At 41.1% G+C, this 21,422-nt stretch overlaps 1 protein-coding gene across 1 annotated transcript in view; it reads left to right on the forward strand.

Moving 5' to 3' along the window:
• Positions 1-243: 243 nt before the first annotated feature.
• The window catches only part of fnbp1b (formin binding protein 1b), a 69,684-nt gene continuing 48,505 nt past the window's right edge, over positions 244-21,422 (forward strand). The window contains exon 1 of the mRNA XM_073477693.1: positions 244-790. Coding sequence (XP_073333794.1) covers positions 767-790 — 24 coding nt within the window. The 5' untranslated portion in view covers positions 244-766. The remainder of the gene's footprint in view (positions 791-21,422) is intronic.

Below are 21,422 nucleotides of genomic sequence, written 5' to 3' on the forward strand. Positions count from 1 at the left end.
TAAAGGCTGAATTTTCTTTTTTCTTTTGAGTGAACTTATCCTTTAAGTAAATCTGGGGTGTTGTCAAAAAGCCTGCATCTTATCAGGGAGAGAGAGAAAGGCAGGAGAAAGCAGGGTTGGCTGACCAGAAGTTAGCATTAAAGCCTCTGGGGGGGTATTCAATGAAACATCTGCCATGGGTGGTGACCTTTCTGAACCCCCACCTCCACCTCCTCCACCTCCACCATGCTCCCTCTGCATGTCAGTCTCAGCTGCAGCAGTGAGTGAGTGAGTGAGTATTTGTAAAGGCTTTATTGGACACCCCCGCAGAGATTCACCCCCCGCACCACCACCACGCATTTTTTTTTTTTTTTTTTGTTGAGTGCGCGCGCGCGCGCAGGAGCAGCTGTCATCGGGGTCGAAAGAAGCGCGTGCCCGCCGCCCCGCGCCGCGAGACTCCCCCCTTCTCGTTTGAAGATTAGGCTGCAGCTCCTGGCCATCTTGTGTGAGACAGGATGAGGCGCTGAGAAAACACGAGTGTACAAGCTAGCTAGATAGATAGAGAGGAGGAGGAGGATCCTGGTGTGTGTGTGTGTGTGTGTTTTTTTTTTTTTTTTTACACATCGTTTGACAGGCGGACTGCACACCGAGAGGCTGGGAACACACAACACAACAACAACAACAACAACAGCAACAACACAGATAATCACGTCTCCTCGCCGCTTGTGTGTGAGCTGGAAAACACCTCAGTTGTGGATTACTCCGAGGACATCGTGCTGCTGGAACCATGAGCTGGGGGTCGGAGCTATGGGTGAGTGTCGGCTGCACTTGTGTAGGAAATAACGGACCTCGGTGATGAGACGGCGGCTCCTGCTCCGTGTTTGCCCGCTTAAAAAAAAAAAAAACGTCGTCTGCTCTGCGGCTGTTCAGCCCCTTTGCGACGGTCAAGCCAACTAATTTGTTAAAGCAGCTAATCACCGCCGCTGCTGCGTTATGTACGTTTCCATGTAAACCGTGATGAGCGTTAGCTGTACGCGACGTTTGTTAGCTAGCTAACCAACCGTCCGATTTTTTTTTTTTGGCTAACGCTACTAAAAACCACGTTTCGGCACACACCCCCTCACAATGTAACACAATGTCTATTTGCGTGCCAAGTATGTTCATATGGCATGTTAAAAAAACAAAAAAACGTCGTGGTTTTATTACATGTGTAACGAGGCACGTCCATTAGAGGAAGTAGATGAGGGCAAGTTGTCTTTATTTTATCCGCACAGAGAGGAGACTGAAGCGCCGAGGACGGTGCACGGATGAGCAGGAGCTGGTTATAACCACGCTAACAGCCTGCTAATTATTGTTTTACTGCCATCACCATGAGGCCAAAAATCATGCGTGATGTTCAATTTTAAATCACAGTCGATGAAATGTAGAAGTGGCAGAAGGCAGATGGAGTAAATGTACCACCACAGTGGCAAAATACTCGAGTATTTTCAAGTTAAAGTGGAGTAAATGTGTTATCAGCTAAATGCACTTTTAAGTTAAAGTCTGACCGATATATCAGTTAGTGGATTAAGTCGATTTAAGTGTAAATGTAACCTGATATATGTCGATTCATGATCGTTAAATTCCCATTAGGTTTACTACAGTGGTGTCATTGTAGATAATAACTTTATTGTCACACCATAAAATTTACTGCCTCTTGTATGTTTTGTGTTTGATTTTTTAAAAAAAAAATGTGTGTATCAGCCAGTATATTCATATTGTAATGTTTTACTTCCTGGTGTAAGTATTGACATCGACCCTAAAAATAGTATTGGTTTGGGCTCTGCAAGGTATCAAAAGTAAAAACGCTTATTGTGGTATTTCAGGGCCGACACTGATTATTTGTAATCAAGGAGACTGATAACAGATATTTTGAACGAGTGAGATGTACAGATCAGGAAGAAGTAGTCGAAGTCTCTGCCAATTTGCCAATATAGGCAATATGAAAACATATTATCCAGAGATTATATTGCAGTAAAACATGCAACATTCTTAAATTCCCAGTGAAGTTTAGTGCTTCTGCACTCCGATGTCATTTTGGACAACATATCCCGCCTCCATTACGTACATATCTTTTTGATAACCGCATTTCGGTAATGAGGGATCATTGCAAAAAAAAATGTGTGTTTATGTATAGATTCTGTTTTTTAAAGAATATCCGCCGATATATAGATTTTTTTGCCTCCCAGTATCGGCACTGTCCACAAAAATCCAGTATCAATCAGGCCCCGATTGTATCTGATTTTTTTTTGCATCATTATTACGGCTGCATTAATGTGTATGTTGCACAACTGGTAATGGAGTGTAACTAACTACAAGTATAGAGCCTAACCGATATATTAGTTGGCCGATATAAGGTTTTCAGTGGACTGGAGCGGTTCAAAATTTGTAATCTGTACAGTAACTAGTAACTAAGGCTGTCAGACAAATGTGGAGTGAAAAGTACAATATTTGTTTATTTATTTCTTAAATGTGGTCAAGTAGAAGTATAAAGTAACTTGAAATCGAAATACTCAAGTAAAGTAAATGTACCTTGAGTCAATACTTCTTCTACCACTGGAAATATAGCACCCTTAATCTGGGGCAAATAAACTATTTGCATTTACAAACGGAAGTATCTGACAGGTTAGTCGAGTTAAGATTTGACTACAAATGGCATTTCATTTGACTGAGTCACTGGAGCTTCTACAGTTTTATTCACAATGTTCACAAAGTCACAGGGCCTCGTCAGATGAACTTATATCTTGTTAATGCTATTAAGAAGATATAAAGTATGTAAGGTTAATGTTATTAACATTAATGCTTTGGTTCATCACTCCCATGTGAGCAACAACAGAGGACAAAGTTGAGGCCCAGTGACCTTACTACAATAAATTCCTGTGCAGTGATGTCACTTTTCATCCCACTTAAATTCACTTTTAAGGAGTGACGATTCTGCCAGTATCCTTTATCAGGCCAGCCGCTTTATCAGTGGTATTTTGCCATATTCAGACACTGAGATACTCTCACACTTGGTGATGTGTTGTAAACTACACCATCGGTTTAATGCCGATTACAGGACTATGTCAAACTATTTTCACAACCTGATAATAAGCAGTTGTGGCGAGAGGAATTCCTGTTGTCTGGGTCTTGTTTCAGTGGCTCGTGTTGTTATTTTGTTGTTGAAATGATCCAATGGAAAAGCAGTCATTCTGCTGTCAGTGTGCTGACATGTTACATGGCAGAGGTGCTGGCTTGTTGTTACAGGACTCTGATGGTATGTTTTCAGTACATGTGCACTTGTGTCTCAGTGCAAACACGCACAAGTGTGTGCTTGCAAGTTACTACATGGAGCAGCTTCCATTTGAACCGGCAGGAAGGGTCACATTTTATTGACTTAAACTGACGTTGCACCCTTTGTGGTTTACAACAACAACAGCTCAATTCTAACCTGTAGGCCATCGATTCTTCACAACACCTGATCACAATACTTGCAGCATGGGGCACTTTATTTCCCTGATAAAACTGCAGTTATAGCAAAGTCAATATTATGAATTGGATCTTTTTTCCTTTTCTACTGAGCAGCAAAAGGGGGTCTGGAGATAGTTAAATCATGGATGTGTTTTCCTTTCTAAGAAAAAAAAGGAGGTGGAGAGAGGCACTCCTGAATTCTCCAGTAATTTACCTGGTCCAAAGTTCACCAAGGAAACCAGCAGTACCCCACATTCTTTGCATTTTCCCAGTGATGTCAGTGTATTTTTGCTTTACTACTGCGATGCCTGACCGAGAAGCACTCCTACCCAGGTAGTCATGCGAAGCGAACAAAGCCTCAAGGTATTCCACAGGCTTTCATGTGTACTTTCAGTCTGGAAAACATTTGAAAAGTTTTTTAAACAGAGACCGAGCTTTCGCAGAGAATAATGTATTACAACCAGATGCTGGCTGAATGGAATCCAGACACTTGTTCCTTTAATCTTAGTCGCTGCAATGGGGCAGCAGACAGCGCAGCAGTGCTCTACAGGTGGCTGTTGCCACTGGAGAATGCACACGGCTTATTTTTTGTCGTGCCAAACCAGACCAAAGAGCGAAACATACAGTGACACGAGCGCTGTTACTGTGGCAGCACCCACACTTTCATGTAGGGCAAGGGCAGGATGTTTGTAATTCTTTGCTTGGTAAATGTCTAAACCGATTAAGAGTTTAATTTTCTATAGATCAGCTCATTAAATGACTTGTCATTGCAGCTCTAGTTATGAGCCTTTCAAAATCTGAAATTACCGGTAATTAAGCCTGATTAGTCAAAAGTAAATGTCAAATTCTTGCAATTAAATTATTTTTAAGTGGAAAGATCCAGTACTTTGAACAAATTTTATAGCTGTTTCAGCGTTTACGATCCCTTTCTTTGAGGTTAGCTTCAAAAATTGGATGGTGCAACATGACAGATGAAGGATGAGGCACCATATGAGCCGCACATTTTATCATGCACATCCTGTTGTTCCTCGTCGCTAACAGGAAAGTAAACGATATTTCAGGAAGTGAAGTCACAGTCGAGCTGGGTTTCTCAACCTCTCACGTACACTGCTCTGCCGAGGTTGTGCAAGTGTGCTGAATCCAATTACATTCATCAAAGTAGTTTACTTGAGTTGAAATTGTGAATGTTGGGTTGGTTATGGCTGCGATGGCTGTTGTTTAGGGTTTGTGAGTCACCGTGAGTAAAGCACCACAGTCAGTTGGTAGACTCCAAAATGTTGAATGCCTTTGGTGCAACATCATAGCACTGATTATAGTCTTCACCTTCCACATAAAGACAGACTCTAGTAGGAATGTTTGCTGCCATGAAAATTATGTCCATCACTGGCCTGTCCTTGTGGCATTACCTACAGAAATGTTACAAAAACATCCTCCATTAACTTGCAAATGGTCCTGTTATTAAACCTCACTGTATTTTGTTCTAGAGTACTCGAAGGATGGAAATGCCAGTTTTTTCTTTTTGTGCAAGCAGAGAATGAAGTAAATGAATCAGTATGCTTTAACAAGCATGCATAGCAAAGACCCTAAACCCTTCCAAAAGAGGCATGATGTACAAACGCTACCAAGGAAGAAGGAAGTCAACTGTGGTGAAACATGTGACTGTTTCTCAGTGTAACAGGGGTCAGAAAAAATAAAGAAATCATGAACAGCTATTTTATAACTAACTATAGAGGCATTACACTCTAAATAGTGGTGGTAAACCAAGTAAGCTGGAGACCGCAGCATGTCTGATGTATTTCCTCTTGGGGCTCGGGTGTTACAAGCTGGTACTCTGAGCAGCAGAGGTGACACTAACCAGGCTTACAGGTACCTTGTCAGATCTAACAGATTGGTGGTAATTATACTACATACACAACGTTCACAGACTATATGTCAGATGTGCATAGTAGCTTAAAATTAAAGAAGCATGAATTTGCAATAGCTGTGACTACATATGTGCTTGCCATGGGACAAAATACAGAATCGGAAATCCGTCATTTCATGTCTACTTGTGATGTAACACCCAATTTCCACATATTTAGATTTTAATGAGGCAAACTTGTATCCTTCCTTGAAAGGTGCAATATTTAAGATTTCAACATTAGAGAATCAACTAAAGTTATCAGCAGAATGTGAAGAAATAACAGCTTTGATGTTATGTCAAAAATGTCTGTATTGTGTTGAAGAGATATCTACTAAAATTAGCATGCTAACCTGCTAGCCCCAGGCCTTAGAAAACCTCTTTCTCTCAGCAGTCTAAAGGTCCTGTACAAGTGGTGTCAACACCAACATTTCCCTTGTAGTCTGGCAAGCTGAATGGCTAACTGAGCTAACTAGCTAATGGATGTATAAAAAGAATACAGTTAGCAGCAGTTAGCAGGTACTCTGGTGATATGCTGCCCCTATTTGTTGGGAGTATGAATTCAGGTTTGGCCAATTCTTACATATTGCACCTTTTTTTTTAATTCTCATGTCAGCAGTCAGTGTGTGTGCATTTAAGAGGCACTAAGCCAAGACTATATGCACTTTTTTGTACATTGTTTCATTTAGTTTGTCCGATTATGTGAACCTGGCACCACGATGCAGTGAATAGATACATTATTCTTTATTTTTGCATATTTAGAGGGATTCTTTCTTCCTCAGTTACACAGACATCGTGATTTATCGTAGATGATTGTCTTGCAATTTATCAAGAATCACAGGATCACTGTGTCATGATGCCATCGTTATATTGGGCAAGGTACGCATGCATCCACATGTTCGTGCATTCAGGCTCACAGACAACCTCACAAACACTTAACTGGTTTGGCCTTGCCTTTTTTTTTAAAGTATTTTTTATTTTTTTGGCCTTTTATTGATAGGACAGCTCAAAGGGATGACAGGAAACAGGATGAGAGAGAGGGGGGATGACATGCAGCAAAGGGCCACAGGTCGGACTCGAACCCAGGGCAGCTGCAGCGAGGACAAGGCCTCTGCACATGGGACGCCCGCTCTACCGACTGAGCTAACCAATAATATTTTGTCCCACCCCTATGACCAACCGACATAGTTGCTGGTCAGAGCTAAAAAGAAGTTGACCTGACTCTTTCTCACTATGACACACCTTGAATGTTTCACTTCTCTCGTGTGGTTTATTTTGGAAACTGGATGCAAGCTATTTTACACATAGTTGCACGTAGGAGCTTACGTGAATCTCTGTAGGTTGGCGAATATAAAAGCGTCTTTTTCTTGCACCCAACTTATTGATGAGGCAACATGGACAAGGTTGAAACTCTACTCAAAGAGCAACAGCTTAAGGTGAGTTGAACTACGCAGTGGTCTTTAGTATAGTTGGCAAGTTGGCCCATGTGTGGTCCTTGACTGGTAGATGAGATTGTCCAAATGGTGTGTTACTTTGTTCAGTGTCAGTCGAGGCATGACTATCTGTACTTGTTTTGCCATAGGGGACAGTTTGAGAGACGATTGCTCTAGTTTGTCTTGTATTTGTAATTGTAGGCACATAAGCACCTATCTATTAGCCATCGCCCTTCATGTAATTGAGAAGGGAAAGTGGTATTGTCTGTAGAGGAACTTGTTTGTTTCGTGTCGTTAAGAGGTGCTCCAGACTTTGCCCGAGGGGCACAGACAGAAAAGTTCAATCAAACCCTCATGGTCTTGTTTGTGTGGATTCCAGTCATGCATGTACAGCAGTTACATATCAGGTCTGATCTCCTGGTATTGCATGAAACAGTCTGGTGTTACAGTGAGATTTCCTCAGTGTTTTCTGCTGTTGTATCTCATCTCAGCTCAGACTCCCCCAGGGCCCCGCAGCCTCATCCCCTGCTGCTCACTTGACATTCAGGGCCACTTCCAGGATTGAAACTCGAGCCAGTCTGTTTCCTTCTGTCAGTGTGCTGGAGTCAGGGGGGGTCAGCGACCGAAACCTTTGCCAGACTGACACCCCTGCAACCCCCCATTAAGTCTTCCACTCATTGCCACCCACCTGCTGACTCAGTGATATCACCCATAGCCCATTTTCTCCTCACCTCTTTCTTTGAACCTGCCTGACAGTAAAATAGTGATGAATGGATCCACATCGGATCTGTAGGCCCCAGACTGCCCCCTGGGGAGTGAGAGGCAGAAATAAAGGAGGACGAGGGGGTTAGGTGAGAGGGTATTCAAACAGACCCTTTACTAACAGATACTATCTTAACATGATAGTATACTGAATGTCTTTGGGTTTTGGAACAATTTTAGCCATTTTTTTAATGTTTTATACTCAATAAACGAATAATTTAGACATTCTGTCCAGGGCGTTTTCTGACCACAATTGTTTCTTCCTCTTCTTCAGAGCTGAATAGCAGAGGAGGAAGCTTTTTTGTCATCTTGTCCATGAAAAGGTGACTCAGTGCTTCCCACCACAGACTGTTGAAGCCTCTAATCTTGAGTCATTGCCTCTTCTGTTATTTGTAAAGTCGGCTTCTAATCACTGCTGTGACATTGGAAATTATACCCCCCTCGGGTCACATGACCTCTGACATATTGTCACCTGAGCCCCAAAACCATTCCATGTCCTCCTAATTACGGCTATATTGTACTACATACTGTAAGTGTCATTTGTTCTGCGGCTCTGACAGCATTGAGTTTCCCTCGACAGAGAAACACTAGCACGGAGATTGCCTACACCGTTAGCTGTTTTACGACTATTCAAGGTGAATTATGGTGGAGAGAGGGCAACAACCTCTTTTCCCTGCAATGTCTCCATTGACCTACCCAAGCATTAGTGTACCTCACCGTTCGCCAAACTGTGTAGCTTATAAACAGGTAGTGATGTCAGTGATAGCATGCACATAGAAAGCAGAATTGAAACAATGAAATAATACTAAAGGATTTACATTTATTCGTGTAATTTTTACCTAAAATGTATGAACATTTGTTGAATATTGAAGCAATTGTAACAAAGAACTCAAACTAGAGTTGCGAAAGGTAGTCGATTAATCAATTGGTATGGTAAATATATGTTCATTTAGTTTTATTCATGCAGATTTCACCTCTAGAGTGTTTCTCCAGTCTGTGTTTCTTATCCTGAAGAGCACCTGGATATGACAGCCCAGATGTTTGCTGCAGCTAGCTTGTACACATACATCAACTGTGTGTGTGTGTGCCGAAGATGCTACTGTAAATTTTATTGTCTCTGTTATTTCAGTTCTCCATCTGTCCTCTTTTGTGATCATGTAGTAAGGGGATGTCTCTGAGGCCAAGAAACAGTGGTTCTCCTGACAGCTAGCTGTCTGTCTTTTTGCTTCTTCGTTGTCAAACGATACCAGATGTGATCAGTAAACATGGTCGGTACCATGTAAACCTTTTTTAGGAGTTATTTTTATGGCTGCTTAATGTTAAATGATACAAAGCCATAACGAAAACTGGCTTGTGCAACCATGCAGTTACCACACATTTATCTCCCACTGCTTGAAATTATTCTAACTGCTGGAGATCCAGCTTTCACTCCAGCCCACTCATGCCTTGCTTTACATTTCCTAATTTGCTCTGTTTTTCTTTTCTTCTCTTCGCTTTCATCACACTGACTCACTGGCTTTCCCCTGTCCTGTAATTGCCTTTGTGGGGCAGATGTTAATGGATACAATCATGTTACTTCAAAATAAAGCTGTTTTTTTAACGGTTGTTCAGTGTTTCTCAGCTTAGATTTTTCCTTTTACTGTGGAAGAATTAACCTCACATTCTTCTGATTATTGAGAGGCTGTGTGGGCTTGAGGAGGCCTCCTGGCAAGATAGTACATCATTGTGGTCTGTTACTGCTCTTGAATCTGCAGGATGCTGTATTAAAACTTCTGTTAGCTGGAATATCTTGCTTTATTAAGGAGTTATTACCACCGTCAAAGAAGTTTGTTTGTTCGTTGATTGGTTGGTTGGTTTGTCAGCATCATTACACAAAAACTACTGAACATATTTCCATGAAACTTGGATGGAGGATGGGTCTCGGCACAGAATAAACCCCATTAACTTTTGGTGTGGATCCGGATTGGATCAAGGGTTTTTTTGTCTCACCTTGTTTTGCATTGCAAGAAAGGGTGTTTTCTGACATTTTTGTGAAAAAAAGATCAATCATATTTACAGTTGGTGGCTGGTTTTTATAAGTAAGTACAATCTGCATCACATCCAAGTAAAAATCCAGATCCAGTGGATTTAAATATGTTAATTTGATATTGGGTTAGGCTTGATTGAATTTAAGGGGGACTGTTGGGCCTTGGCGGAGGTATGCGCTCTACTGAGTGCCATTCCAGTTTATAATGGGGCAATGTGGGGCGTGTGGACATTTACTCATGCACATAATGCCAGACAGACGGGGCGGAGGTCTTTGATTGTATTAGTAAATGGTTTTGGCAATAAATGGCCTTTGAAATTATATCTATCACTTCCTCTGGCTTCATTCAATAACAAAGACTGTCTTCCTCGCAAATTTAATAAGTTTCCATGTCTCCAAGAGTAGGTGTTACCCCTTAGAATATTGTACATTAGCATGGAAGATACTGAGAGATCTAAGTCTTTCCCAGTTGAGCAAAAGTTGTGCCATCTTAACTCATATCCTGCGATGAGTAATGTCAGGGTGGAGTGAAAGTGCTGCCACAGAATTCAGAGAACTTGTCTGAAAAACTGTGATACCAGCCAAAGAAACAGAACCACCTAGAGATTTCATCTCATTTTGATGATAAATAGAGAGTACTTCTATACCCCAGGTCCAATGAGGCCTTCCCCTCTCACAAACGGATTGTAAAATTCTAGCATCAGCATAAAACCTTTGCGTTATTTACAAGAGAGATTAAAGCTATGGCCTTAGAGTCCTTTTGGGCTGTTAGTAGGTTACAATGTTGGCTTTTCATCCAGTAGAATAAAAGTAGCTGAGGGACTCAAACTGTGTGTGTGGTGTAAGAGGAGATATACTATGAGATCTGACATAACATCTTCCATCGCTAGAGCCTCTCTGGCATTCATTTGTGGTAAAATGTTGCTAAAGTGTTCGACAAAATCATGTCTTTAACAGTCAGTAATTCTTCTGCAAATATGAGTGAGGGAGTTGACATAAATTTCCCCAACAGACTGTCGAAATTAAACATCAATCTGAGGAAACTCATGCCATCAACTACAGCAGCACTGGTTTAAATTAGCAACCCTGCTAATTCGCTGTACCATCCATACTTGCCTGGCTTTTGTCATGTCTTATAAGACCGTTCTGCAAATTGAATTAATTGTTAAAGCAAGCAAGATTACCTGGAGAGGAAAACCAGTGATCTAAGACTCAAAGGAAAAATGGGCCGGCACACAGTCTTACTTCAGTATGACTTGATCCTCAAGGGAGAGATTTGACTCTTGTTATTTGAAGCTAGAAGTTATTAACTTGTTGCTGTAGTGAGTGAAGAGCATGCGCAAGAAGAGAAGCCTTACATGACACTGAGGCAGAGTGTCACACAGATCTATTTATGAACTGAAACTGTAAGCTCTGAGACTGACAGTCGGGTATAAGTGTAAAACACATAAAACACAAATATATTTAATCTAGTCTCTCATTTACTACCATCATGTTTGCCAGCAGACTTAATTATAAGCTATTGCTGTTTTTATGTAGTTTAGTTTTTCCCTCAATGTTAGGTTCCACAGTATGATTAAATTCAAAGACTGACACCTATTGGCAGGGAAGTCTAGTAATCATTTGACCCTCTGTGAGAGACTGTGTAGTTATTATGTTCAAATCATGGTTGTCTTCAGTGGAAAAAGAGTACATGAGACGTGTCATGGCAGCACATAGCTCGAGCGCCTGGGCAAGAGATTCACCTGAGCCATGTAAAGCATCTATACTATTAGTGGACAGCTGAGCAGGGGTGTCATTTACAGTAACACTGAAGTGTTAACCCACCACTTCTGCCGCTTAACATGTTTGATGCCATGTGTTACAGTTTACCTACTGGGCAGCAAGACCATGGCGAAGCCAGACTGATAGTGGATTTTTGCGGCTGTTTCAAAAACTCATTATGACATATTACATTCAGCCTATTAGGCGATAAAATGGTGGTTTATGTGGATTACATAAATAATTAACTCATGTTGGAAAGCTTTTATCGCACTGCACAGTAACATTACAAGTTGTTGTCAACTTGAGTTATGTTACCTTCACTTCACCTCCTCATGTACAGAAATAGCAGAGAAAGTGCAGCCAAAATTTCCCAATACTAACATGGGTACTAAGGTGTTTTCTGACACGTGAATGAGACATGAGGTAGCATTAGTTGGATATGATTAGCGATGACATCGATGTACTGCCCTCACAGTATACAGTCCTTGAACCTGTGGTTCAGAAGCACAAATAACAGAGCTGCTCCGACAGCAACAGAATTGTTCAGCGACGACCACAAAGCACTTAACCTCAGCAAAGAGCATTAACTGCCGGGTCGAGTAGCCTTTTTAGACTGATGTACGTTTGTGATGACTATCTTGAATGTGGCATTCGACAGTTGTTCATGAATTTATTTGAATAAAAAACCTAAAAGAGCTTGTCGAACGTAGCTAACTAGCTGCTAATCTTGCAGCTGGCCAGCGCGAGCTATGGGCAAGTCAGTGTAGTCAGGCGGTGCAAGTTCATGTGTTTTGGAGGAATGGCTTTGGAAATTACTGGTTGGATACTTTTAAAATTTAGCTTACTCTCGCTGGTTCCTACAATCTTGCAAACCCCGGCGTCAACACTTGAAAAGTGTGTTACAACATATAAACACGAATAAGATATTTTGTTTCTATCAGTGGTTGGGGAAACAGTGACTGTACACCAATATGATATATCTCCAATAAGCTAATTTAAGACAGTATTCACATGGGTTTGATGATTCACTTAATCAGCCAAAAATGAGAATTTCTTTTTAAATTGTATGCCACCTTTAAGTGAACTCTCACCATGTCAGTCAGTGCTATGTTATTCAGTGATATGGACGCATTTATCTATCAATACCCCACTTGCTTCAGCCGCCCATATCCATATTATGTTTACAAACTTGTGGCTAAATTGCTCACTAAATCCTTTTGTCTGAGATAAAAGTGACGCCCTCAGCTTGTTATGTTGTAGCAGTTCAGTATATGAAGTGTCATGGCGGTTCTCTCATATCGGCCATAATCTTGAATTCAAAGTTACCCCTAATTCCAGAGAATGTGTTATATAAGTGTTTAAGAGCTTTATCCAGCAAAAAGAACAAAAACAGCTCAACAAGAACAATGGCTGAAGTGTCTTTGCCGGCCTAGCAGGATTAATCCACAAAACAGCTGCGTCCTATTGGGTGGTTAAGGTAGTTAGAAGGGAGGTGTAGTAATCAGATTAATTACAGCGTCATTTAATCAAGTTCTGTGCCGGGTACAACATTTCTGTTGTTCACTCTCAGTATACTTTTAGTTCTGCCTGCATCTGATGTGCTTCGATTGATGAATATGTTCCTGGATTATCAGGATATATGATGCGTTTGGATCAATCTTTGCATTGCTATATGCAGGATCTTAAATCTGTTAAAGCGGCTCTGCTTGACCACTTGTTCTTCAGTCGTGCTTTACTCCTCTGAGATGGATTAACTTCGTCTGGAGCTCCTTTTGTCTCCTTTGTTGTCGCACAAAACCAGTGGCCATGTTGCGTCGAAAGAGTGAGTTTTTCGTTTTCCTGGGCAGTGTTCGTTCTGTGAAATCGGAAAAAGAAGAGCCAAAGGAAGAGGACCAGCTGAGTCCTTATGAAGAGTATCTGCAGGTGCTACTGCAGATGAGAATGACAAGTGCTGTAAGTGAGCAGAAATTATTTTTCACAATCAGACTGGGGATGGGGCGAGTTGATTGGTTGATCGTCATGCATTTTTGTTATTGGCATAATTGTGAATATCCTCACATGAATGACTTGAAAAACTGTCTAGCTTGCTGATACAGTCCTATATTGGTTTCCTGATTTATTGTGAATTCCTTAAGCCTGTCACATGGCTGAAGGCATGGCTTGCACATTGTATTCCCTACAAAAACAAGTTAAATTGGATGTGTAAATACTGCCTTATGGACCTTATGATTTATGAAAACTTATTTAAGATTCTTTGATGTTTATACGATCTGTGATACAACAGAAATATTTTTCTGTTTTCTAACAAACTGTAATGTTAAAGTGATTCGAGTATGTTTTAATGCTATTTTAGTTTTCATTTTAAAGTTTTAAGATTGATTACAAAAAATTGAGATAGATGCTCCTCACTAATCCTTGGAGCCCAAAGTGACGTCTTTAGATGGCATCTTTTGTCCTACCAACAGTCCAAAACCCAAAGACTCTTCGTTTACTTTCATATGACAAAGAAGAGCAGCAAATCCTCACATTTAAGAAGCTAGAAACAAGCAAATGTTTGACATATTTGCTTGAAAAATGGCTGAAACGATTAATTGATTATCAAAATAGTTGGTGATTAATTTTTCTTTTGAACAACTAAACGATTAGTCGATGAATCGTTGGAGCTTCAGTGCCAGTCATAAAATGTCTGTGGCATTGAACATGACAAGAAAATTGTGAAGTTAAAAACTCGTTAGATGCCAGCTTGTTGGAGGTTTTTTTTTTTTATGTCCATGATTGGGTGGTCCACCCTTCCAGTTACTATGACTCACAAGTGACAGCAATTTCCTGTTGCCTAACTGCTGCAATATGGGTGGGTATTTCTTATCCAGTTAACAGACTACTCATATATGATACTGGTGCTGCATGCAGGCAGGCACAGGGAAGACATGTTTTATGAGCACAGAGGCATGATACACGTGTGCAAACGCCAACACACATTCTTAAATTTCAGACCAGCAGAGGCGTTTGTTTCTATAAATACCTACATGGCATGCAAACAAGAGCTCTTACACATAAGGTCACTCACTGCGCCAAACAGCTGCTCATATTCTGCAAAAAGTTTGTGTGTGTGAGTCTGTACATTTCCTGTGGGCATGTTTTGTTCTGTCAGTGAAGTATTTTGCATAGAGATATCATCCTACATCATGCCAGGCAGGTGATGGCAGTTACGAGTTACATTATTAGCCTAATTTCCCTGTACCAGTTCTTAATTAGTGTGAGACAGAAGTCTATTTTGACACTAGTGGAAATTGTCAGAGCCTCTCACATGAAGAGATTGTTTGTTTCTATTCATGTGTTAAATCCTCATTTAGGGTGGGTGGGCTGGGGGCTGACAAACCCTTTTCAACCTTTAATAACCCGAAGAGAGAGAGCCGAGGAAAACTATTCACTCAGCGGTCAAGCACATGATCATTGGTCTTTGTTTGTGTGTGTGCACGAGCGTGTTTGTATGTGTGAGTCTACTGTCCGGTCTTCCTGCGACTCCTCTCTGACACTAGGGTTACACCGGGCTATGGAGGCATTGTTCCGCCCCGCTTCCCTGTACAAAGCCCAGTGTGTGTTGGAGAGAGGGTTTGGCATCTCCCCCCAAATATTTGTCCTTGCTGCTGGACGCCCACCGTCGCCAGACACAGTGAAGCGCTGCATTGACGGCAGTAGATTTGGTGTGTCTTCTCTCCTGTCGTCAGTAAGAAGCAGTGTATAAAGCTTTACCAGAAGATCAACTCCAGAGCTTCAGATATTTTCTGCCTGCTTTATTCGGTGGGGTAGGGCTACTTTTGCGAGAACAATCGGGCTGTTTGTTTATTATTTGAATTGGCAGGACGCTCACAGCCTAATGAACAGTCCTGGATGAATGCAGTTTCTTCCATTCTCATTTTCACTGCAGCGCAGGGTTTGTTAGCTAATGAGGCTCCTGAAATAACTCCTTCATGTTTACCGTAATGGTCCTAATAGAAAAGCGGCAAACTAAAAGGCACACTGAAACCAGCATATCTCTTTTTACTAATCATAAGAGATGTACTGATACCATTTTTTTCCTCTCGATACCAATTCTTTGATACCTGAACTTTGTGTATCAGCAATTGTCAATCCAATATATTTCTAAATATTTTCTAAAAGCTATAAATAGTTGCTACTTGTGCAGTAAAAAATCTGGTGTACAGGATGCTGCTGGGAAGTAGTAGGGTCCCGTTTCTAATAAATAAATAATATGGTATTAGATCAGGGCACTGAATCATGCACTAGCCATAATGTATCCAGCATTTTTGGCAGTATAAGAGGCATTTGGAACAATCCCTCTAATCAGAGGTGTATGATGCCTTCCATCAGTTTCTGACGCACCACTTTTTCTCCAATCTCAAACAATTCATGTATATGGCCTCCAGTCAGCTGAGAGTCGGTTCATGCTGTCCATTAGGGCTGCAACTAATGCTTATGTCACGCTGGAGCAGAGAAGATAGACCCAAATGCAGGAGATGGCAGGCAGGAAGTGCAATGAATTAAGGAACAGGCAAACACGAATGCACAACAGATGACTCGACAAAGACTGAACTAAAGACTGGAATTAAATACAAACTAAACTAACAAGCAGATGAGGTGCAGGTGGAGTGAGGCTGATAAACACAGGTGAGGGTAATGAGTGGAAAAACACGTGGAACAGGGCTGGGTTAATGAAGAAGATGCAAGACAGGTGTGGAGGGAAAGCAGGCTGGGGACGAGTGCAAGAGCACACGAGGGAAACAGCACAGAAGACACAACACATAAAACACAAATAAAATGAAAATGAAGCAGAAATGACAGGACCATGACAGCTTATTTTTATTGGCAGTAATCTGTCAATTATTTTATTGATTAACTGTTCAGTTGTGTGGTCTATAAAATGTCAGAAAATGGTGATAAATGTCAACGCCTCCTCTTGACCCAAAGATATTCAGTTTACCGTCATAGAGGAGTAAAGAAACCAGAACATAGTTACATTTAAGACACCACATAATCAAAATAGTTGGTGATTAATTTAATAGTTGACAACTAATCTAATCATGCAGCTGTACTCTACATGAGGCAGTGAGGCACAAGAGGCTTCAGTTAGTCTTAAATGTTTTCAGCACAAGCCCCCTACCCATCAAACTCAACCTACTGTCCTTGCTCAACCATTACAGAAAAAGACAAAAGCATCTATACGGCTCTTGTCCCATTGTCCCCCTTCCAGCAGAACATCTGTCCCCTCAGGCTCCCCCCTACTCTGCCGTGACATCTGCTTTTCTTTGGCTCAACAGGTTTCCTGTCAGGGGACTATAATTCATATAGAAACCACTGACACAACTTGAAAGCTTGATGCCAACATTCGGAAAGTTAAAATAAGGGTTTTTTTTGTGTTAGGCAGGACTTGAGTCATACGACTGCATCAGTTTCGTTGTTCTGTTGGTGCATAAAACTTTGCTCTGAGTGGATTTTGATTTGAACGTTTGGAGGTTAATAGTTAGATTAACCTGATTATGAAAGTAAAGCCACAAATGCGATTTCCATCAATTATACGTTTGGGGTCACCTCATTTCAGCCGATGCAGAAGCTAATCAGGAACACAGTGCACTCATTGGTGAAATCCTCCTTAACATCCATTTTGAAATCTGCACACTGTTACGCCGCCAATTAAATTAATGAGAGATCTGTTTATAGAGACTTTATTGCACTAGATGTTGTAAATATTTTGTGTTAATGTTATTTTTGCTCAGTTGCAGTCATCTTTTAGGGAACATGTTGGGTGTTTTTATTTCAAACACTTTGCATATGGAAGGTTTTTGTGTTTCTTTGTCAATGGCTGAGTCACATCTGCATTTACATCTTTTTACCTTATTAGTCAGCGATTTCCTGTAAAATTCCCTGAGTCGACAAATGAAACGGCTCCCCCTTTCTTCATCCCTTGTGTTTCTAATGGCGTATTGATTTTTGCTGTGATCAACGGAGCAGCAAACCGACCTCTGCAGAGGTGGCAAGGCTGTGATAAAACAAGAAGTGTCCCCAGGAGCCTTTGTTCATAGTGCAGTCCTGTTATCACCAACACTTGTTGTGAAGTGTTTCTACACTCTTTGCTGCTCACTTCCTCTGTATCTGGTTACCTCACACTGGGTCTGTCTGTTTTTAAAGTTCTCCATCCATGATGTCATTATGTTCCCTTTATCTTGACCATGTTAAATGAGTCTTATTTAGTATCATCTGCATTCCTGCATCATGACCCAACATGCTTCTAGGGTGACAGGTGCATTATTACGTGAAACCCATCTGTACTTAGGACAAGTCACGGAACAGTTCCTCCACATGCTCCATTTATTCCACAACCTGTAAACAGAGTTTGAGGTGAGAGCCACTTAAAGTGGCAATAGACAAGTTTTCTGCTTCAACATATCATTATGAAGTAAATGCTGAATGCACAATGTAATGGACGTATAATAATGAAACCGTCAGCATCAGCACAATTCCAAGATGACATCCTGACATCCTTTGCTCATAGAAGATCGTATTCTCTATAACTAGAATGGCACTCACTCCCATTTTGTACTCACTCATAGATACCAGCCACCTAAATATGCTTGATTTTTTTGGACAAAAACGCTATCTCTGGCAAGATAAAAGAAAGGTATAAACAAATCCTGGATCCGTCCCTTTATCCTGAAATGCACCAAAAATTATTGGGGTCTATCCTGGGCTGAGGCCCATCCTACATCCAAGTTTAGTGGAAATCTGTTCCCTAGTTTTTGTGTAATCCTGCTGACAAACCAACCAACCAACTAATGGACACAGGTGAAAATATGACCTTATTGGCAGAGGTAATGAATGTATCCTCACTATAACCTCTGCTGATAGTCACCTGCTACCATTAACAGTAATGTTATTACTTCATACTGCCTTCTGTGGTAGAAAGGTGTAGAACAGGAAGCCACGTAAGACTGTACCTGCTTCCATGTTGGTAGTTAGTCATTGCATTTGGTGTCAAGAATCACCATAAAGAATACAAAGACCTAACAGTCTTAAGATGTATTTCACACTTGATAAGCTATGAACAGAAAGGAAGGGAAGTTATGAATATTTAATTGTTTTCACATACTGCAGATGGCTTTCACAGTGAAATGTTTTAGTGCAATAAATCAGCTGGTATTTATATTCCAGGCTGTAGAGAAGAGGAAAGAGAGAAAACCTCAGTGTTGTAGGGATGCAGGTCAATGGGCCCTCAGTGTGGGTGAGCTCACGTGATCTGATCTGTAATGGTAGCTAAATAATGTGCATTAGTTCAGATTAACTGGCAGTCTAATACATTAAACTGCACCATAATCTCCATCACCGGTTGGAAAGGGGTTGGAGGTCAGGAGGCTGATCCTTAAACAAGCATGTGTTTGTTTTCTTACAGCACATGTACAACCTACATATATTTAGTAACTGTTGAGGGTCTCCTTTGTTCTCTGTTTGAACCTGTTCCCCATTTCCTGGACTATCATAAAATATTTAGCTACGCAGCTCTATTTATTTTCTTTCTTGTACTACCACAATAGTACATGCATCACAGCGAGCGGGACTGTGTCCTGAAATAACAAGCAGAGCAGGGCGGGTTCGTCTCCTGAAGGGATCCCCCACTTTTCCCCTCCTGCAGGAACAAGGTCAGGTGTCAGAGGCCGCAGATGACAGAACGGAAGAGTCGGAGCAGGAGTTATTAGTCTTTAGTTCGGGGGCCATAGAAGGAGGCTTTACTAAAATTCCTCTGCAGGGTTGAATATGAGTGTAGTTATTGTCCAGCCAACTGTGACACTGTATAATTTGCATGTGCAAATGTCAGCTTTAACTAACAGGAAAGTGGTTACATTTTACAGAGTCAGGTAAATGAAAAGTGTTTTACCAGAAGAATCAGAGCGGTCACATCTATTATTCACACTGCTGCTTCACAGTTTGTACAGGGAAATCATTTTTTCTTTACATCGATCTCTACATCGGACAATCAGACTTCTCATGGCAGGGATAACATAACCAATAATATCACATTTTTCTATTTTGAAAAGAAGTTCATAACCTGTAGTTTCTGCACACCTGAGGGTAAGAAAGGCTAAGATGTCTGCCCACACCGACATGTTTGGCTTTCTAGTCTACACCACGTGGCTCTACCTAGGTGTAGCATTTTGACGTCATGAGCGTGACAACAACATGCTGCAGTATCTACACACTTGTATCACTGTGTAGATACTGCACTTGTCAAGTCTATGAAAGCAGTTTGGCTTTGTATTATCAGCTCTATTTACTGGCTTTAATTTCACAGATTGTGCTAAATGGGAAAAAATATATAACTCCCATTATTTGGACAATAATAACTATTTCAGTATTGATTCATCTGCTGATTGTTTTGTCTGTTAACAATTAATCGTTTGGCCTATTAGATGTTAGAAAAATGTCAGTGTGTGCTCACAGATTCAAATGGTTTGTTTTATGTTGCTGGTCACTTGCCTGTCGATTGACCAATTCTCTCTCACTACACATGTTGGTCTGCTTTACTTTCATATTGAGATTATTTCGACAGAAACAACACTTGCGATATGATTCACAATTAGTGAGAATGATCACTTTTGCGTCACAGTTTCCCCTTTTCACTGAAAAATTTAAATTTAAATCATGATGATGTGACATTTGTTGGGGTCTGTACCAAAAAAAATGTGTTTCCTTACATCTTGAGGACAAAATTCATTGGTCAGGTCACCTCTGCAGCACTACAGTTGTTACCTTTATTTTGACATCGCACTTGGCCATATTGCGACTTCGATAATAATTCAATGAATTATTCAGCCCTAGCCTATGCCACATCATTGACAAAATGTATAAAATGCACAGGATGTTTCTCAGGGTTGATGAAATGGAGCGTGGAGGCTACAAGACTGTGTGCACTTGTCTGACACACTTTCACATAATGTGTTGTTGTCTCTCGATATTTCCCTCACTGCGATTCATAATTTATTAATCTGCTCTTTCTATTGAAGCTGCTTTGTTGATGACTTTTCCATTTAGCTCGAGCAGCTGCCTCTTCAAAGCCAACATTCATTAGTTCAGAGTGACTCATCATATAACAGATCATATTTGTTATATATTATATATATTTTAATTGATTTTTACGATTAGGTAAAACAAAGAGTTCCAAGAGTTCATGAGGTCCCAGCAGAGCAGGATAGTCCCCCCCTAAATCTAATCCCCTCCCATGTAATCCCGCCTCTTCTGTCATTTCTGCTCCTTTCAACCCCCCCTCCCCTCCTCTCCTCTCTGTTTTTCCGCTCTCTCTCTCACTATCCTCCTCTCTCATCCCACTTATTCCACCTTACGCCTGATGGAGCATTAAGCCTGAATGCTGTGGGCAGCCGTGGCCTCAGATTCAGAGTGTGTTTGTGTGTGAGCGAGCCGGTGCTGCATCGGTTCCCCCCCTGCTCTTCTTTTGGATTCTTCTTCCAGACAATCGGAAATTACTTGCTGCAACTGTGCATTTTTCTTTGTTACGGCGTGGGAGTGGGGTCAGCGGACATTGTTCCCAACCCAGGCACGCTCTTGCTCCGCTTCGGAATACCTGCGAAATGGTCTGGTGGCCTCCTCTAACCTAACCTCAGCCTTTTGCTGTGCTGCTTTGGACTTTGATGGACATTTTCTGGATTTGGATATTTCAAAAGGGTACAAATTCCACGTGGAGACAAACTGGATAAGATGGTGCCCCTGCAAAAAAGGGTAATCTGAGTTATGTGTGTTGGAGGAGGGTTCATTTGTGGGTGCAGTGACGTGTGCTTGTCTGTTTTCTTCCAAGAATGGTTGGTGCTTTCTAGGGATCATAAAGTATTTGATTACTTTAATTGGCACTTAGCTCAGAGAGTGCTCTTAAGGTATCAAATGAAAAGGGAAGTGTCTTTTAGAAACAAGAAAAACAGTGGATATAAGAGTGGTGAGGGCAGAGGAACTGAGGGAGAAAAACAAAGGCAAGAGATAAGGCTGAGGAATCTCCTCTGTATTTCAGTAG

Source organism: Pagrus major, chromosome 12 (genome assembly GCF_040436345.1).
Source record: "Pagrus major chromosome 12, Pma_NU_1.0".
Lineage (NCBI taxonomy): Eukaryota > Metazoa > Chordata > Actinopteri > Spariformes > Sparidae > Pagrus > Pagrus major.